The 17,962-nt window shown below is 46.0% G+C and overlaps 1 protein-coding gene across 1 annotated transcript; it reads left to right on the top strand.

The window, feature by feature from the left end:
• Positions 1 to 13,735: 13,735 nt before the first annotated feature.
• On the top strand, positions 13,736 to 16,141 carry LOC124461558. Its single transcript, XM_047013075.1, has one exon. The coding sequence runs from the start codon at positions 13,736 to 13,738 to the stop codon at positions 16,139 to 16,141; it is 2,406 nt and encodes an 801-aa protein (XP_046869031.1).
• Positions 16,142 to 17,962: the final 1,821 nt, after the last annotated feature.

The following is a 17,962-nucleotide window of genomic DNA, read 5'->3' as shown; positions in this document are numbered from 1 at the left end:
GATGCGAAGCAGAATTGGGATCCGCAAGTGATTGAGAGCCAGCATGATCCTGTGATTGATCACAGTTCCCGTGAGGGATAGATTGAGTTACACCAGGGCTTGTAATAAGTACTTCAATCTGAAAAGAAGAGCATAAACAGGATCAAGAAGATGGTGTAGGCGAAAGTAGAATGGGAGACGATGTAATAGAGAGTGCTGGCGACTGCTTGCGAGGCAGCTCTAGGGTACATTTCTTGAGCAACTTCTCAGAAGGTGGAACAAACTTGAATTCGAGTTTGTTTAAAGAAAGAAACTTTAAACGAAGATCCCTATACATACGGCTAAAATCAATCTGCTGGCTGGCACAAGATGGGCAAGTCCAGCGCATTAAGCCAAGCTCAGGCTTTGACACAGACGAACCAGAAAATTTGTCGTAGTCGCGGCCATTGAGGCCAGCACATTTTAAGTGAATAAGATTATCGCAAAGCCAACAAGATATTGCTCTATACTGATCATCAAAACGATCAGAATGCTTGCAAGTAGGTAGACAACAAGCCATTATAAAGCCAAAAGAAACACAAGGCAAAAAAATAAATAAATAAATTTATATATATAAGAATAAATAGAAAAATTTAAATACACAGCACAAAGAAAATTATCGATAAGAAATCAATAATTACAAATAAAACAAAGAGAACAGCTAGAGTGCACAGCACAAGAGAGAGTGCAAGAACAGTTATAAGCCGAGCTTTACAAGGCGGCCTTACAAAAGTGATTACGCGGGAGAGAAGCTGAGCACAAGCACAAAGCAGAGAGAACAACAAAGCCACTAGCACTGATGGTATGATGGGGGCGATGAGGGGAGCAACTGCAGAAGCAATGACGAGAGAGAAAAAAAAAAAAGGAAAAGAATTAAATGCACCAAACACTAATCACGAAACAGAAAAACTGTTGAAACTATTTAATTTGGCGAATTATGGAAATAAAACACAAGGGTGTCAAGCAAACTAAGCACTCACTTAAAAATTGAGAGAAAACAATAAATATTAATAAAAACTCAGGAGCTATGCAAAAACACGACCGTCACGTCAGAGAGCAGGAGCTAGTTAGGTTTAATGTCGTTCTTAATTTTTAAGAAACACGTGATCACCCACTTTGAAATTTACTATTTTTATCAAACCTATTTTTGTCGTATTTTGTTTGAGTGTCTATGTTCATTATTGCTTTCTTTCTCAAATTTTCTTCGTTTAATGGCAACAAGCCAAAAGCTCGAGCTTCCTTACCAATCAATATTTCAAAAGAGTGGACTTAATCGCACAATCATTGCTACCTGCACTTCAGCCAACGCGTCCTGCTATGATCTCTGACTGGTATCGACAGCAGTCGCATACCTTTCAGGGTACTCAAGACCCGTTCTACATCTACTTGCAGCAGTGGCAATTACATTAATTTTTTAAGAGGAAGAAAATTCTCGAAACTTTTACTTGTGAAAATATGTCCTTGATCTACTATATTTCAAGTAGGTAAACGACATAAGGACTTGGCTGATTTTACAGCCTTAATGCAGCTTTTAAAATCTATATTTAGGGTCTAATAAAGGCGAAGTCTTCTATATGAACGATAACGTATTCTTTCAAATAATTTTAATAGCCTTACAGAGGGTATTATAAAATTGGTCAGATGTTTGTAACACACAGAAGGAGAAGTTTCCGACATCATAAAGTATATTCCTGATAAGGATGAGAAGCTGTGCGGTGCGTATGCGTTTTATTTTTTAGTCATCAGGATCGGACCACTATATCTTAAAGTTTTAGAAGAAACAGGTGAAGAAATTCGATATAAAACCTCAGATCCCAAAATTTGAATGTGATCGGATAAATATAACACAAGTTACAGTCAATATAATAATCGGCTCTGCTCCCAGCTCTGCCGGCAACGCTGCTTGCTATCTACTGCGTCATTCGTCATCAACAGAGTACATGCATACACACACAGACGCAACGCTACATAAACTGTATGTGTATGCGAGCCTTGCTTTGCTTTGGGAATGAGGGAAGAAGAAGAACAAATTGTAAAATAGAGAGTAAAATTGTTTTGTTTGTATATTGATGAATTGAGTTGCAGAAAACAAACATGTAAAATTATTATTACCAAGGACTGCAAGGGTATATAAACTTCGGCATAGCCGATGTTAGCTTCTTTGATAAGTTTTTTTTTTTTTTGTATTTGGGGGAGAGCAATGAAAGCCGAAAAGTGTGGGACTTGGTGTCGACCTTGGTTAGAGGTCACCTCACCGCACTAAAACCTACCCTACTTCTGTATCCCCCTCGCGGAACCAACGCTGAAGTTATTACTTCACGAGGGGGAGATGGAACATGAACATGAAAGCCTCATCTAGATACTCATCTACAGTTTGAATTCTGGTTGCGTTGACGTTCAGCGCGACGCAAGGTCTGTATGATCACTGCAGCTAGGTGGCTAACTGCCAGCCAATTGTTTTGGGGGCTAAGTAAGATATCCATCAAGCCATGGACTATGAATGGCCTCCCAATGCCTTGGCTTAGCTCTTCCCGTTCAACAATGTCTGCCGGCCTGTGCCTATATATGTATGCGGGGTTGGGTTGGCAACGCCGAATGGCCAAACCACCTCAAAACAGCTGTTTAACGACGGAGTGGCAAGCGATCCATATGAGACGAGGTGGCAAGCGACCCACAAAAACGACGATGTGGCAATGCTGCTACGAGACGACGAAGAAGAACTTTTTTAAGACGAGCCAACGACGAAAAGACGTGTTTTAAAGATGTATTAAAGACGAAAGACGTGTATTAAAAGAAGTAAAGAAGTGTTAAAGACGAAAGACGTGTAAAGACGAATGAGAATCGACGCTCTCATTAAAAACTCAAAAACGAAACAATTACCATTCAATTCAATCAATTTATAGTTACTAAAACCTAATTATAATCTAAAATAAAACCTATTACCATTTAACTAAATATCAATCAAACGGGACTACTTATTTCTACGGAATCGGAACCTAGTCCCACAAAATTGGGTGCTCGTCCGCGATCGGTAAAAAGAGAATGGTAAAAAGAGAATGCTGAAAAGTGAATTGTGAAAAGAAAACTATGAAAAGATTGCTGAAAAAAAAGTCTAAAGAAGTTAGAGGAAAAAGTGACTAATAGAATATAAAACAATAAATGTTGTTGTTCACGCCACCGGGTGAACAGCAGTGAGCGGCGAAGAGCAGTGAAGAGTGAGGAGGGTTTTTTGATCCTCGGCATCTACGGTCACACCAGGAGGGGTGACTGGGTTTTTTCCAATGGGCATCGCCATTATTCTGAATCGAGATTTTCACCCGAACACCCGTTCATCTCCTTTATATTTTACTTTGCGATTTGTCACTTTTTCAAACCGAACCATTTCGTGTGTGTGTCGGTATACCTTGTGAATTAAATAAATCAAACATAGAATTAAAACGAAGTTTTTCGCGCGTTTTAATCATTCTACTCACGTACGAGACCCTGAAGATATTGGCACCCGCCAACCACTTGAGACTATATCGGGTCCTTCCGCCCCTCCACAAATATTGGTCCTTCGAGCCGGATATCCTTCCGCTCCTCCAGCTTGCATCGGCGGAATTCCTGATAAGTACAAAAATTTCATTATTCGTTTCATTTGCCCCTACATACTAATAAAAGTGTGAGGTTTTCCCGCTTCTCCATAGCGACCTACACACTTTTACATATTGTATGTACATACCTGACCTGTTCCAAGGGTCCATGGTAGTTCCTAATCCTTAGCGTGTTTGTCCAACGTTCTCGTTTTACATTACATTTCCATTTTTATTTATATTTTTCCCCGCACTTGTCCAAATCCACCTCTTTTACATATGCATTCACATGTACATGTAATTTCCACAGCTGTTTGCCAAGTCCGCGTAAAGGGTTAAAAAACAAAAAAAAATATTAAAGTGTTATAAAAAATAGAAAAAAAATAATAATCCAAGTGTTCACCGCGTTTTCTTATGTGTTGAAATAATTATTTTTAATGCCAAACTAATTTCCGCACGCGCGTATCCACGTACATACACACATCGTCATCTGTTGATGTACGCGCATATGTACATATCCATGTACATATAATCCCTTCACACATTTACCACAACACAAAAGGCCAAAAAATATTGTTTTTTTTAATAGCACTTAACGTATGCACCGCGATTTCTTGCGCGTTCGAATTAGGTGCGAAATTAATTCCTCACGCTCGTCTTTGGAAACCGGTGCACTTGCTTACATATGTACATACATACTTACATAGTCATACATTGCACATATGTACATATCCACAACACATAATCCATTTCGGTGTCGCGCATTGATTTAACACCACCCCACCTCCAATTAAATGACAATTACTTACGTTATTTTTGTTGTGAACAACGCGTGTGCACACATATCTATATACTCACCTGTGTACTTATGCATGTACGTACATACATAGATCAAGCATTTGTCCACATGCATTGATCGTTTGTTTTGTTTGCCTTCGCGCACAACACTCGCGGTGTGTAAAAGCGTTCTTTTGTTCTTGGTTTTCTCTTTTTTTGCACAACCACAAAAAATTATTAACATAATTAAACAACAACATCAAAATATAAACAACGTCCGACAGCTGTTTTCGGAGTAGTGGTGACACGTGAGTCGAGTCGTGATATCGATAGGCGGCTCAAGCGCGCCAAATTCAAATCACATTATTTCCGATTCCCTTTTTTCGCCTAATTATATATCCGCCCATATTTATAAATAAATACATATATATTTTTTCCAGCACTATCGTGCCCACATTTATATATCCGTCCATATGTATAAATCTTTTATATAATTTTTCCGGCCAACTTTTTGCGCTCATATATGTATCCGCCCATATTTATAAATAAATACATATATAATTTTTCCAACACTATCGTGCCCACATTTATATATCCGTCCATATTTATAAATCATTTATATAATTTTTCCGGCCAACTTTTTGCGCGCATATATGTATCCGCCCATATTTATAAATAAATACATATATATTTTTTCCAGCACTATCGGGCCCATATTTATATATCCGCCCATATTTATAAATAAATACATATATATTTTTTCCAGCACTATCGGGCCCATATTTATATATCCGTCCATATTTATAAATTATATATATATAATTTTTTCCGGCCAGTATTTTGCGCACATATATATATCCGCCCATATTTATAAATAAATACATATATATTTTTTCCAGCACTATCGGGCCCATATTTATATATCCATTCATATTCAAAAATTATAAATATATTTTTTCCGGCCAGCCTTTTGCGCTCATATATATATCCGCCCATATTTATAAATAAATACATATATATTTTTTCCAGCACTATCGGGCCCATATTTATATATCCATTCATATTCAAAAATTATAAATATATTTCTTCCGGCCAGCCTTTTGCGCTCATATATATATCCGCCCATATTTATAAATAAATACATATTGTAAACACCTAATTATTAAGTAAAAATGATAAAGATTAGTTTGTATTGGTCGGATTTAATCTTTTGGTTTTGCGCAGATGCAACTTGCTCGTTGCATCGCCGGAAGAGAAGAGAGACGCCGTCTCTCGACCTATCGAGGACTTATCGCTAACAATCGATACTTATTACTAACAATCGATACTTATTACTAACAATCGATATATATACATGAGCATTTAACAGACTTTAAATAATTGGAATCTTACAATATATATATTTTTTCCAGCACTATCGGGCCCATATTTATACATCCGTCCATATATATAAATTATATATATAATTTTTCCGGCCAGTATTGTGCGCACATATATATATCCAGATCCAGATTTATACAAAAACGTATTTTCTTTTATCCTATACATCTTTATTTATATATTTCCTCCGTGTTTTGTTTTATACGTACTCCCAGCGTTACTTACGAATTCATACAAACTTGTTTTGTAATCATTTAGCTTTGCCTACGGGCAAGTTTTGATCCGCACTCGTGCGTTCGTATATTGTTCCGCAGCTATCCCCATTAAAAGGGCTCCGTTTCCGAGCCGCACGCGAGATAATTCTCCCGCAATCCTGCGGTGCACAGTGAGAAAGCTCTTGCGTCCTCATACAGTCCACTTCTCATTTCCTGTGGTTTTTTTTCAAAACAAAAAAAACCCACAAACTCGGTGTTCGACGGTAAGGTCGTCCCCTGAGTATGTCCACGGAGCCGTCCAAGACTGCGCCGAAGTCTAACGGTCTTTCGTCTCCCTCTTCAACTCCGGAGAAGGTTCGGCCTCCGATAACTCCGGCGACCGTCAAGCGTACGGATATTTCGCGCAAGTTCTCGTCTGTTCGCAGCCGCAGCGAATCCCCAAGATCCCGTCCGTCTTCGTCCAGCCTCTCTCAGGGTCGCAGATTCTCGGTTAAAGACTCGAGTGAACACAAAGGTCGTTCCAAGCTTTCAACCCAGACCCAGATCCCGCACGTTGTTGTGACGCACTGTTCTGACGCTCCCTTCACCCGATCCGTATCACAACAGCGCAGAGAACACTCCAGAATGTCCCTCTCCGATTTCATTCTGGCGTGCGACGCATTGACTCTGTTCGAAGCTCGGGAGAGTGAAGCTCTAACTTCTGAAGTGCCCTTGTTTTCTATTAAAATGCACTTAGAGCAGCTCAAATCGCTTTGGTCAACTGTCGAGATGGAACACTCCCGTTGTCACAAGGCCTTGACAGTCCAAACCGACGAGGAAAGCTTGGCACACATAAGCCGCATCAAGGCGAAGCACGAATACGCTTATGCGGCGTATGTGCGATGCGGGACGTTGTTCGGAGAACGCATCGAACAGCTCTCGGCACAGATGACGAGTCTTATGCGTCAGCCAACCGCTCCGTCGAGGCCGGCGGGGCATAGAGTTCCTCCGTGTGAGGTGGGTGGTGGCGGTGACACAAGAGTCGGGCAAATCCTTGCGAGAGCTGCAGACTGCGTTTCAAGGGTGTCTTACCGCGCTTGAGCGTTCGGGTGTTAGTACGGAGAATTGGGATGTCTTACTTATCGCCATCTGCACTAGCAAATTGCCGAAGGCCACAATCCTCCTGTGGGAGCAATCAGTGCCAAATAAGACTGTCGTCTCAAATTGGTCCGATTTGAACCAATTTCTTACCGATCGGTATCGTGTCCTGGATGCCACCGAAGAACATAAGTCGGGCCCAAGTGTGCAAGCCATCCCCTTTGGCCCCCGCAAATCCTCTGCAACGATGAAGGTCCAAGCGTTCCCCGCGAAAGCCCAGCTCAAACCGGCTTCTTGTAAGCTGTGCCATCGGGAGAATCACCCTATACGGCTCTGCCCTAGTTTTCTTGATATGCCTGTTCACAGGCGGCTGGAAACCATTAGACAGCAGGGACTTTGTCTGAACTGTTTTGCCCGCGGTCATCAAGTGAAGGGCTGCTCCAGTGCGCATAATTGTCATACCTGCAAGGAACGTCATCATACGCTGTTGCATCCTAGTGATGTGTCCGTGTCCTCGCCGTCCGCTGCGCAAGTCCCACCATCCAGCGCCACAGAGGGTCCGTCCACGAGCAACCAGCTCACAAATGCTCAAAGTTATTTTGCATCTACCCCAGGCAGAGGCCTTTTAGGCACTGCGATTGTCACTCTGCACCATCGTGGTGTGGATCACCATATTCGGGCGTTGATCGACTCTGGGGCCGATTCAACTTTTCTCTCCGAGCGTGTCTTTAGCATGGTCCAGCCCCCCTTCTACCCAGTAGACGCTGCGGTTACTGGCATGGGCCAGAGTGATGGAGGCTGCGCCGACAAGGTGTGTCTGCTAATGCTGTCTCCCCCGTGTGACAGACTGAACAAGATCGAGGTCTCCGCCCTGGTCGTATCCAAATTGTCAGGGGCCATTCCAACAGCTCCATTCCTTAATACGGTTCCGACGCAGTGCCTCGATCGCCCCCTGGCTGACCCGTACTACAACAAGCCCGCGCCTATTGACATGATTATCGGTGTTGACCTGTTTCCCCACATCCTCGGAGAACGGATCAAAAAGGATATTGGTGAGTTCGTCGGGCTAGAAACCATCTTTGGATGGGTTCTGTGTGGAGCTATCATGCCTGACCCTCCGGTGTCTCGATCAGTTTTCGCGGCACAGACGCGAGTTAGGCCAGAAGCAAAACTTGATGTACTCCTCACCAAGTTTTCCCTACCCGTTCAAAGGTCCGAATAGCGTTGACTTGGGCCACTCAAGACCGATCGCGCTGGCTCAATTCCTGCGGAATGAAGCACGCCTTCTCAAGGATCCCGTCCTAAAAACGCAGTACGATGCCATTATTCAAGAGTACGAGGAATTGGGTCACATGATTCGGGTGACGCCGCCTCAAGATGGGAAAAACTTCTATCTCCCCCATCACGCGGTGTTTAAGCCCGATAGCACCACCACTAAGGTACGCGTGGTATTTAACGCGTCGAGCCCCTCCACACAAGGCGTCAGCCTCAACGATGTCTTGCACACCGGCCCCACTCTTCAGGCCGACCTCACGCTTCAGGTACTGAAATGGCGGTTCTTTCAATTCGTTTTCAACGCCGACATAACGCAGATGTATCGACAAATCCGAGTCGACCCCAGGCATACCCCCTTTCAGCGAATCCTCTACCGAAACCGCTGCGGCAATATTCAGGATTATGAGTTACAAACTGTCACGTTTGGGGTTAACTGCGCGCCATTCTTGGCGATCCGAGTCCTTTTACAACTGGCACAAGACGTGCAAGCGATGTATCCTCAGGCGAGCGAAATCCTTCGGAACTACATGTATGTTGATGATGTCCTTGCCGGCGCTCACACTGAAGCCGACGCCCGTCTCGCCATACGAGAGCTTCAAGCGACCCTCCAATCTGCGGGCTTCCCGCTTCGGAAGTGGACTTCCAATAAGAAGGAAGTACTTCAAGCCATTCCGAGAGAGCACCTGCTGCGAGAGGACTTTCTCGAGCTGGAAGACGCGAGCACTGCAAAAACCTTGGGCATCCGCTGGCAAGCTGCCGAAGACGTCTTCTTCTTCACCGTAGCGGACCCCCCCTTGAAGGAGTCCATCACCAAGAGGCAGGTTCTGTCCCATATCGCTAAACTCTTTGACCCCGCTGGTTGGCTAGCCCCATTTGTCATCCGAGCGAAGATATTCATGCAACAAATCTGGCTTACCGACCTGGGCTGGGATGATGTTCTGCCGCCACTCCTGCTGCAGCAATGGCACGAATTCCTGCAGGATTACCCAGGCCTCAGTCGACTCCGCATTCCCCGTTGGCTAAACACCAGCGATAAGCTCTCGTGGGAGCTTCATGGCTTCTGTGACGCGTCACAGAAAGCGTATGGAGCAGCCCTATATGTGCGGGTTCGGTGCGGCGATCAAGTAGACGTCCATTTATTAACGGCTAAGACCCGTGTAGCTCCAGTCAAAACAGTCTCGCTGCCTCGGCTGGAGTTGTCCGGAGCGGTTTTGCTAGCCGATCTCTGGGCGTCGATCGTTCCTGAACTCCCAATCCCACCTGCAACCTCCCAGTTTTGGACCGACTCTACCATCGTGTTGGCTTGGCTCAATAAACCCCCGTGCAGTTGGTCCACCTTCGTGGCCAATCGGGTATCCAGCATCTCCAAAAGCACCAGTGGCCAAAGCTGGTCACATGTGCGCTCCGAGGACAACCCCGCTGATCTGGCGAGCCGTAGAGTCTCCGCGGCCGAGTTATCGGCCAGGTGGCATGGTGGCATGGGCCGGACTGGCTCCAGCGAGCCCCCGAGTATTGGCCAACTCCCCATAATGAACTCCCAGACACACAGCTGGAGCAACGAGTCCAGTGCCACACCACCGCGACAACCCTACTCGATGACGTCAGCGAACGTTTCTCGGACTAAGGTAGGGCATTACGAGTCACCGCGTACATCCTACGCTTCGCCACCAAAAGGATTTCGAAGCCTTCCACGGTCCGCCTCACCAATGACGAAATTCTCTCCGCCGAGCGCGCCTTGATTCGGACCTCTCAGCGTCGGGAATACCTCGCGGAGATACGGGCCCTGGGTGAAGGGCGACCCCTGCCATCATCCAGCACGCTACTCAATTTGAATCCATTTCTCGACCAGCGTGCGATAATCCGCTCCTGCGGACGACTCCGAACCGCTGAGTCCCTCCGGTATGATGAACGTCACCCTATTCTCCTCCCCTATAGTACTCATTTCACTCGCCTGCTTGTCGAATTCGCCCACCGCATCACGTTGCATGGCGGCAATCAACTGATGGTGCGGTATCTGCGCACCAAATTCTGGATCCCACGGATCAAGAACATGGTGAAGTCCCACCTCAAGGGGTGCAAAGTCTGCATCGTTCATCGTCGACGACTACAGACCCAGATGATGGGTGATCTCCCTCGAGAACGCATCACGTACTCCAGGCCCTTCACCCACACGGGCATTGATTTCGCAGGGCCGTTCGAGATCAAAAATTACACCGGGCGTGCGTGTCTCATAACTAAGGGTTATGTCTGCGTCTTTGTGTGTTTCAGCACGAAGGCAATCCATCTCGAGGCTACCTCCGACCTCACCACTGAAAGATTTCTTGCAGCCTTGTCTCGGTTTGTCGCACGGAGACAATGCCCACAGCGCATTTACTCCGACAATGCAAAACCTTCGTAGGGGCCTCAAAGGCGCTCGAACAAGATTTCCTGAACGCCACCAAGCTTGATATAATGAAGGCATTTCCCCAGCACATTTTATCCTGGCAGTTCATTCCGCCAAGCGCCCCCCATATGGGAGGACTGTGGGAAGCAGGGGTCAAAAGTTTTAAGACCCTGTTTTACAAGTCCTCGTCCACTGTCAAATACACTTTCGAGGAACTTTCCACTCTCCTGTGTAGGATCCAAGCGTGCCTAAACTCCAGGCCAATCTCTCCCATGAGCGAGGATCCAGAGGACCTGCTGGCCCTAAGCCCGGGACATTTCCTGATTGGAGGACCGCTCTTATCCATTGCGGAACCGGAAATTCTGGTCGAGCCTATGTCACTGATCAACCTATGGCAGCGACTGAAGGCAATCCAGCAGGCTTTCTGCCGCCGCTGGAAGAGTGAGTACCTCAAGGAGCTTCACAAACGGAACAAGTGGAAATCACCGACTCGCAGCATCCAGACCGGCGACCTCGTGATCGTGTCCGAAGATCATCTCCCCTCCAACGAGTGGCGCTTAGGGCGAATTGAGCGCACTCTGCCCGGGGCTGACGGTCTCGTCCGAGTGGCTGATGTCACCACCGCGCGTGGGTCTATCCGAAGACCCGTAGCGAAGCTTATTCTGTTGCAAGACAGCAGGAGTCCTGAGCCTAAAACCTTATCGTGACTCCCAATCCCTCTATGTTCCCTCCGAATGTCCTCGTCTCCGTGCATGTTGTTCGTTCCCGCGCATAGACTAATCCACTCCCCCCTACGTAATTTCTTTCGTTACAGTTCGTTCAGCTCGCCCCTTCATAGCGACATGGCCCCCACACGTCTGCCGCACCACCGCAGCAAACGAGCTGCTCCGCAGGGCATGAACGTGTACCGATGCCGGGTCTGTCGGGGGGTTCATGCACTCCGGCAGTGTCAGCATTCATCCGACGCGTGCCGGACTCGCCATGGTTGCCGACGAAGGCACCATACCCTGCTCCACATGGCCGACCAACCGCCGAGACAACGTGCCTCCGCCCGGCGTCGCAGCCAATCACCCCCTCCGGGCGTGCTGCACCCCCGCTAAAACCCTGTTCCCGATCATCGTCCGACCGCTCCGCTTCCCCAGAAGGCGCACCCGAAATCTCTCTATCCTCCCTGCTCCACGCCAGGACGACGACTGTCCTGCCAACCGCAGTTCTCCGGTTGGGCAATGGCTCGAAATCCTTCGTGACCCGCGTCCTTCTCGATGCGTGTGCGGCTGAGAGCCGCATCAATCGCTCCTTTGCCCGGTCCCTGGGGTTAGCTGTGACCAAGGTCGGGGTCGACCAAGCCTGTACGGCCGTCCTCGAGTCGAGGTCCGACAAGACGTTCCGACGGTTATATTCCGGGTCGAAGAGGACTTGCTCATCCGCACTCTCATCCGGGAAGTGGCGGCGCCGGTCCGGGAGAAATTCGCCACCCTGATCCTGGCCGACCCCTATTTCTATCGGCCGGCGTCGGTGTCCGTGGTGCTCGGGGCAGACCTCTATCCTGAGGTCATCCAACCAGGCTGTGTGCCCGGTCATAGCGGTACTCCCGCAGCCCAGAGCACCGTGTTCGGATGGGTCGTCTCCGGCTCCTGATCTAGGCGCTCCAGGACGTTGCCGTCCCCCATCCTTTATATGTCCAGGGTGGCAATTGCAACATGTTGCAAGGGGGGCGGTATGTTCACGCCACCGGGTAAACAGCAGTGAGCGGCGAAGAGCAGTGAAGAGTGAGGAGGGTTTTTTGATCCTCGGCATCTACGGTCACACCAGGAGGGGTGACTGGGTTTTTTCCAATGGGCATCGCCATTATTCTGAATCGAGATTTTCACCCGAACACCCGTTCATCTCCTTTATATTTTACTTTGCGATTTGTCACTTTTTCAAACCGAACCATTTCGTGTGTGTGTCGGTATACCTTGTGAATTAAATAAATCAAACATAGAATTAAAACGAAGTTTTTCGCGCGTTTTAATCATTCTACTCACGTACGAGACCCTGAAGATATTGGCACCCGCCAACCACTTGAGACTATATCGGGTCCTTCCGCCCCTCCACAAATAGCGGTAAAAAATAAACCAATTTTTTTCCCCCATCATGACCAAAATGCCGTGTTTAAAAAATTTTATTAATGCTAAAATTGATAGTGCCAGTAGAGCACGCATTACTGCTTTGCATAAGTATGTATATGAGCGAGAGGGAGACAGAAGCAATCGGCATCGGTTAAGAGAATTTTCTGGATTTAGCTTCGATGAGAATGACGCGCAATACGAAAGCAAGAAAAAATATGTTGAACAGAACTTGTCTGAACGTGATCTCATGTAACATACTCGGTATAGGGCACGAAGTAGAGAATTTGCAGTCACATATTGTTGCCGAAATTCGGGCCTGCGAATAAACTTTGTACCACTGTACTACAAAACGGCACTCTGTCTGAACAAACAGAATGACGCTCTTTAAAAACTCTAAAACTCTCTCTCTCATCTTACTCTTGCGGTACTTTATTATACATAAGTAGACACATAAGCGCGAAAAATACGCAGCTGCATTGATCTAAGTACATACATAAGAACCGCGTGTTCAGTTGTTTTTTCGTAGCCAAGAGGCCAAGACTAGAGTAAGTGAAATGAGATTGTACAATTATTAGTTATAAGAAATTTGTAAAATAACATGAAATTACTTACAGAATTAAAAAGCTTACCGCTTACCGCTTCCCGCTTACCGCTTACCTAACCAAAGGAATTAATGGATTAAATTTATTTCAAAGGCACTGGCGGAGCTAGATTAACTAGTCGAACGAGCAACAATTCTTTTTAATTTCTATCAAAATTCTTTTTAATTTCTACGGAAATTAAATTTACTCTTTCGTAAAGAATTTTGAGCAAATTCTTTAATTCCTACGGTGTAGTAGAGCTACAGAGACCTAAAGAGGAGGGACTACACAATTCCCAAGGAAAGAACAAATTTAAATTTTACCACGCGTAAAATTACGTATAGACATGGCACCGACTGGAAACTGTGGTCTGTGCCAGGAGCCGGCCAACCAGGAAATGCTCACATGCTCTCAATTCCACTGCACCTGCTGCGGATCGAAAAACAGTGCCACCTCGAGTTCCTGGATGTGCGAGACATGTCGCCACGTGCCTGATGAAGGCGAACATAACCTCGAAACTGAATCACATTTCAAGGTTAACCAACCGGGTAACAAAGATCAGCACGTGGAAGATGAAGCAATGCCGGAAGATCAGCAAATACTTTTGCAACAATTAGAGGACGAAATGTGCCTCGAAAGGGAATATCTGCGCCGTAAGTACGCCTTACTCCACACGAGAGTACAGTCAAACGGAGAAGCGAAGAACCATCCACAACATGCTGCTGGAATACCTCGTTACATAATGATGACGGATTATAGTGCCACCAACACTCCACAGGCGACGAGTACCAGAGCGCAGAGCATGCCGTGCAAAGCCAATGGCATAACACCACAACAAGTAGCTGCTCGACAATCAATGCCGAGGGAATTACCAGTTTTCAAAGGAGATCCAAGAGAATGGCCACTTTTCATAAGCACCTATGAAACTAGCACCCGGATCGGTGGATACAGCAACGAGGAGAACGCTATGCGTCTGCAGAGATGTCTGAAAGGTAGGGCCCTTGAAGCCGTGCGAGACAGCTTACTGTTCCCAGAAATGCTGCCGAGCGTTATAAGTACTTTGAGAATGTACTTTGGACGCCCGGAACACATAATAAAACTGTTGATGGAGAATGTGCGAAATTTGCCTCCTCCAAAGGGCAAGCTAGAGCCGCTGGTCGAGTTTGCATTTGCGGTTAAAAATATGTGCGCTACCATTAGGGCAAGCAAGCTAGATGCGCACCTGAACAACCCTACGTTATTACAAGAGCTTATTGAGAAGATGGGACCTGATATGATGCTTAACTGGGCCCCACATTCAAAATCCATACCGTACCCGAACATACAGCACTTAGCGGATTGGTTGTTTGAGTTGGCTGAAGCGAGTCGTGTATCGACGCCCAACATATTACCAGAAAGCGACAAGAAGAGAACCAACAGAGGAGTGATGCATACACATACCGCAGCGCCCACAGATAACCATAAACACACATTCTGTGCGATATGCAAAGGACACCACAAACCAGTGTCTTGCATAAAGTTGTTGCGGATGTCAGTCGGAGCCAGGTGGAACGCGATAAATAACTATCACCTATGTGCTCAGTGCCTCAAAAACCACAAGGGATCCTGCTGGAGTCGCGTAACTTGCGACATAAATGGCTGCAAAGCAAAACATCATCATCTTCTACACAAGGAGGTGACGGAAAGCGTCCTGCACAATCATCGTGGGTCACTAACCAACCAGCCAGAATGCTATGTTCGAATCGTTCCAGTCACTTTGCACTCCAATTCGAAATCCGTCGATATCTACGCATTTATGGACGACGGATCGACTCTAACACTTGTAGAAGAAAAATTGGCTGATGCGCTCGTAGTGAAAGGTTTTGCCAATCCCCTATGCATTAGATGGACCGGCAATGTTAGTCGGCAGGAGCCGGAATTCAAGCAGCTGAACTTGAGAATCTCAAAACAAGGACAGGGTAATAAATTATTTAAAGTAAATGAAGTCTGCACAGTTAGGTCCATTGGTCTCTCAGCCGAGACGATGATAGCAGATAGGATAAAACAGAGATATCCGCACTTAAAAAACTTGCCTATCCCGAGCTTTGTTAACGCAATGCCTCAAATGATAATAGGCAGTAATAATCCGAATCTCATAGCTTCGCTAAAGGTGCGCGAAGGAAAATGGCAGCAACCAATTGCTGCAAAAACGAGACTAGGATGGACTATATATGGCGGATCGGGACGATCTGGTGGAGGACTCAACCTGCATCGGTGTCAATGCGATCTGGATTTGCATGAGATGGTTAAAAAACATTTGCTAACGGAGGAAAAATCACCGCCGATGTTTACCAAGTCCCCTGATGAAGAGCGATCTCTACAGATTCTGGAGGATACTGTTAGTTACAGCTCGCAGATGTACACCACGGGATTGCTTTGGAAAGATGGTCCCCGTGTATTTCCAAATAGCCTGCCGGTAGCAAAACGACGACTCTTATGCATGCAAAAGAAAATGGCAGCAGACTCTCCTTTTGCAAATGAGCTACATAGTCAAATACAAAACTTGATAGCCAAAGGCTATGCCAGAAAGTTGACAGAGGAAGAAGTCCTGGAGAAACCCGAAAATGCATGGTACTTGCCCATTTTTACCGTACGAAATCCACATAAACCTGACAGGGTCCGATTGGTGTGGGACGCGGCCGCTCAATCATCAGGAGTAGCCCTAAATGATTTTCTTCTGAAGGTGACATCGCCGAAATGTTCCATCGAATAGCAGTAAGAGAAGAAGACGCTAAAGCACAACGATTCCTATGGCAAAATCAGACAACAGGCGTCATAAAAACTTTCCAATTAAATGTGTTGATATTTGGGGTCACGTGCTCACCCTGTATAGCGCACTATGTGCGCGACCTAAACGCTAAAAAACACGCAGATGAGTTTCCTTCGGCAGCTAAAGCTATTCAGAGAAGTCACTACGTAGACGACAACATCGATTCATGCCATTCAGAAGAAGAAGCCATTACATTAGCGAAAGAAGTTAGAGAAGTCCATGCACGCGGAGGTTTCCATATGCGCAAGTGGTGTTCGAATTCAAAACGGGTACTCGCTGCGCTTCGCGATTCAACAACCTAATGATGTATCTCAAAATACTGCTCCAACAAGTTTGGCGATCGAAGATTGATTGGGATGAGGAAATACCACCCAATCTGCAGGATATGTGGCAATCATGGCTGTCCTTCTTACCCTTGATAGAGAACGTGCAAATTCCGAGATGCTATTTTAAAAATTGGCATGCACACGACTGCCGAGTTCAACTTCACGTATTCGTGGATGCGGGAGAAGACGCCTACTCTGCCGTTGCGTATTTCCGTATCGAACAAAATAACCAAATACTTTTGAGTCTCGTTTCAGCCAAATCCAAGGTAGCTCCGTTGCAGCCGCTCTCGATACCCCGCTTGGAGCTACAGGCAGCAGTAACTGGAGCGCGACTGATGAAAAACATAATAGCACAACATGAAATCGACTTTGAGGAATGTTACTTATGGACCGACTCGAAAACGGTACTAGCGTGGCTCGATGGAGACCCACGACGATATCAACAATATGTAATGTTTAGGATAGCCGAGATATGTGAGCTCACCGAGGCCAGAAACTGAAGATGGGTACCAAGCAAACTAAATGTTGCGGACATCGCCACCAAACGACAACATAGGCCTGAAACATAGACACAATGGTTCGAAGGACCCAAATTCTTAAAACTAACCGGCAGATTGGCCGACGGAAACTACCAATGAAAGGACAGTCACTGAGGAACTGCGTCCTCGTTTCCTTCACATGCGAAGGGAACCAGCAAAAATCAATTACGAGTACTTCTCAAAATGGAATCGATTGACAAGGGCAATAGCATGTTGGCTTGCCTATAAGAGGAAATTGGTCAACAAAATACGTAAATCAAATGAGAATTCAAACCAACTGGCATTCCAAATTAATAAAGCCAGAATGTTTCTATACCGGATCATACAACAAGAATGTTACAACGAAGAGTACACAGCCATCGAAAACGGCCACCACGTTTGCCGGAGCAGTCCACTATGGAGGTTACAACTTTTCCTAAATGACCAGGGAGTATTGTGTGTATGCGATCGAGCCAGTCGCCAAATACCAAAACTAAGACCTCTCCTTAAAGGGATTCGTCGAAATTGCCAACAATGTAAGCTGAGTAGTGCTCGACTTATTGCACCCTTAATGGCGCCCCTACCGAGGGCTAGACTGGGTGCATTCAAGCCAGCGTTTACGTATGTAGGAGTTGATTATTTTGGGTCATCGATGGAAGAAAGTCATTGAGAAGATGGGGCATGCTGATAACCTGCCTCACAATGCGAGCAATAAGCATTGATCGTGCATAGTCTAACCACAAACTCATGCCTAATGGGCTTAAGACGCCATATATCGCGCCGAGGCACACCAAAGGAAATATATAGCGATAACGGGACTAATTTCCGAGGGACCGATGCCTTCCTTAGAGACAAACTTCAACTGGATGATGCGAAAATGCATCGAGAATTGTCGCAGCAGGAAATATCGTGGTACTTCA

The sequence above is a fragment of the Drosophila willistoni genome, unplaced genomic scaffold, assembly GCF_018902025.1.
Source record: "Drosophila willistoni isolate 14030-0811.24 unplaced genomic scaffold, UCI_dwil_1.1 Seg531, whole genome shotgun sequence".
In the NCBI taxonomy this organism is placed as follows: Eukaryota; Metazoa; Arthropoda; class Insecta; order Diptera; family Drosophilidae; genus Drosophila; species Drosophila willistoni.
The sequence above is the reverse complement of the archived record's forward strand: the minus strand, read 5'-3'. Positions and strand labels throughout refer to the sequence as shown.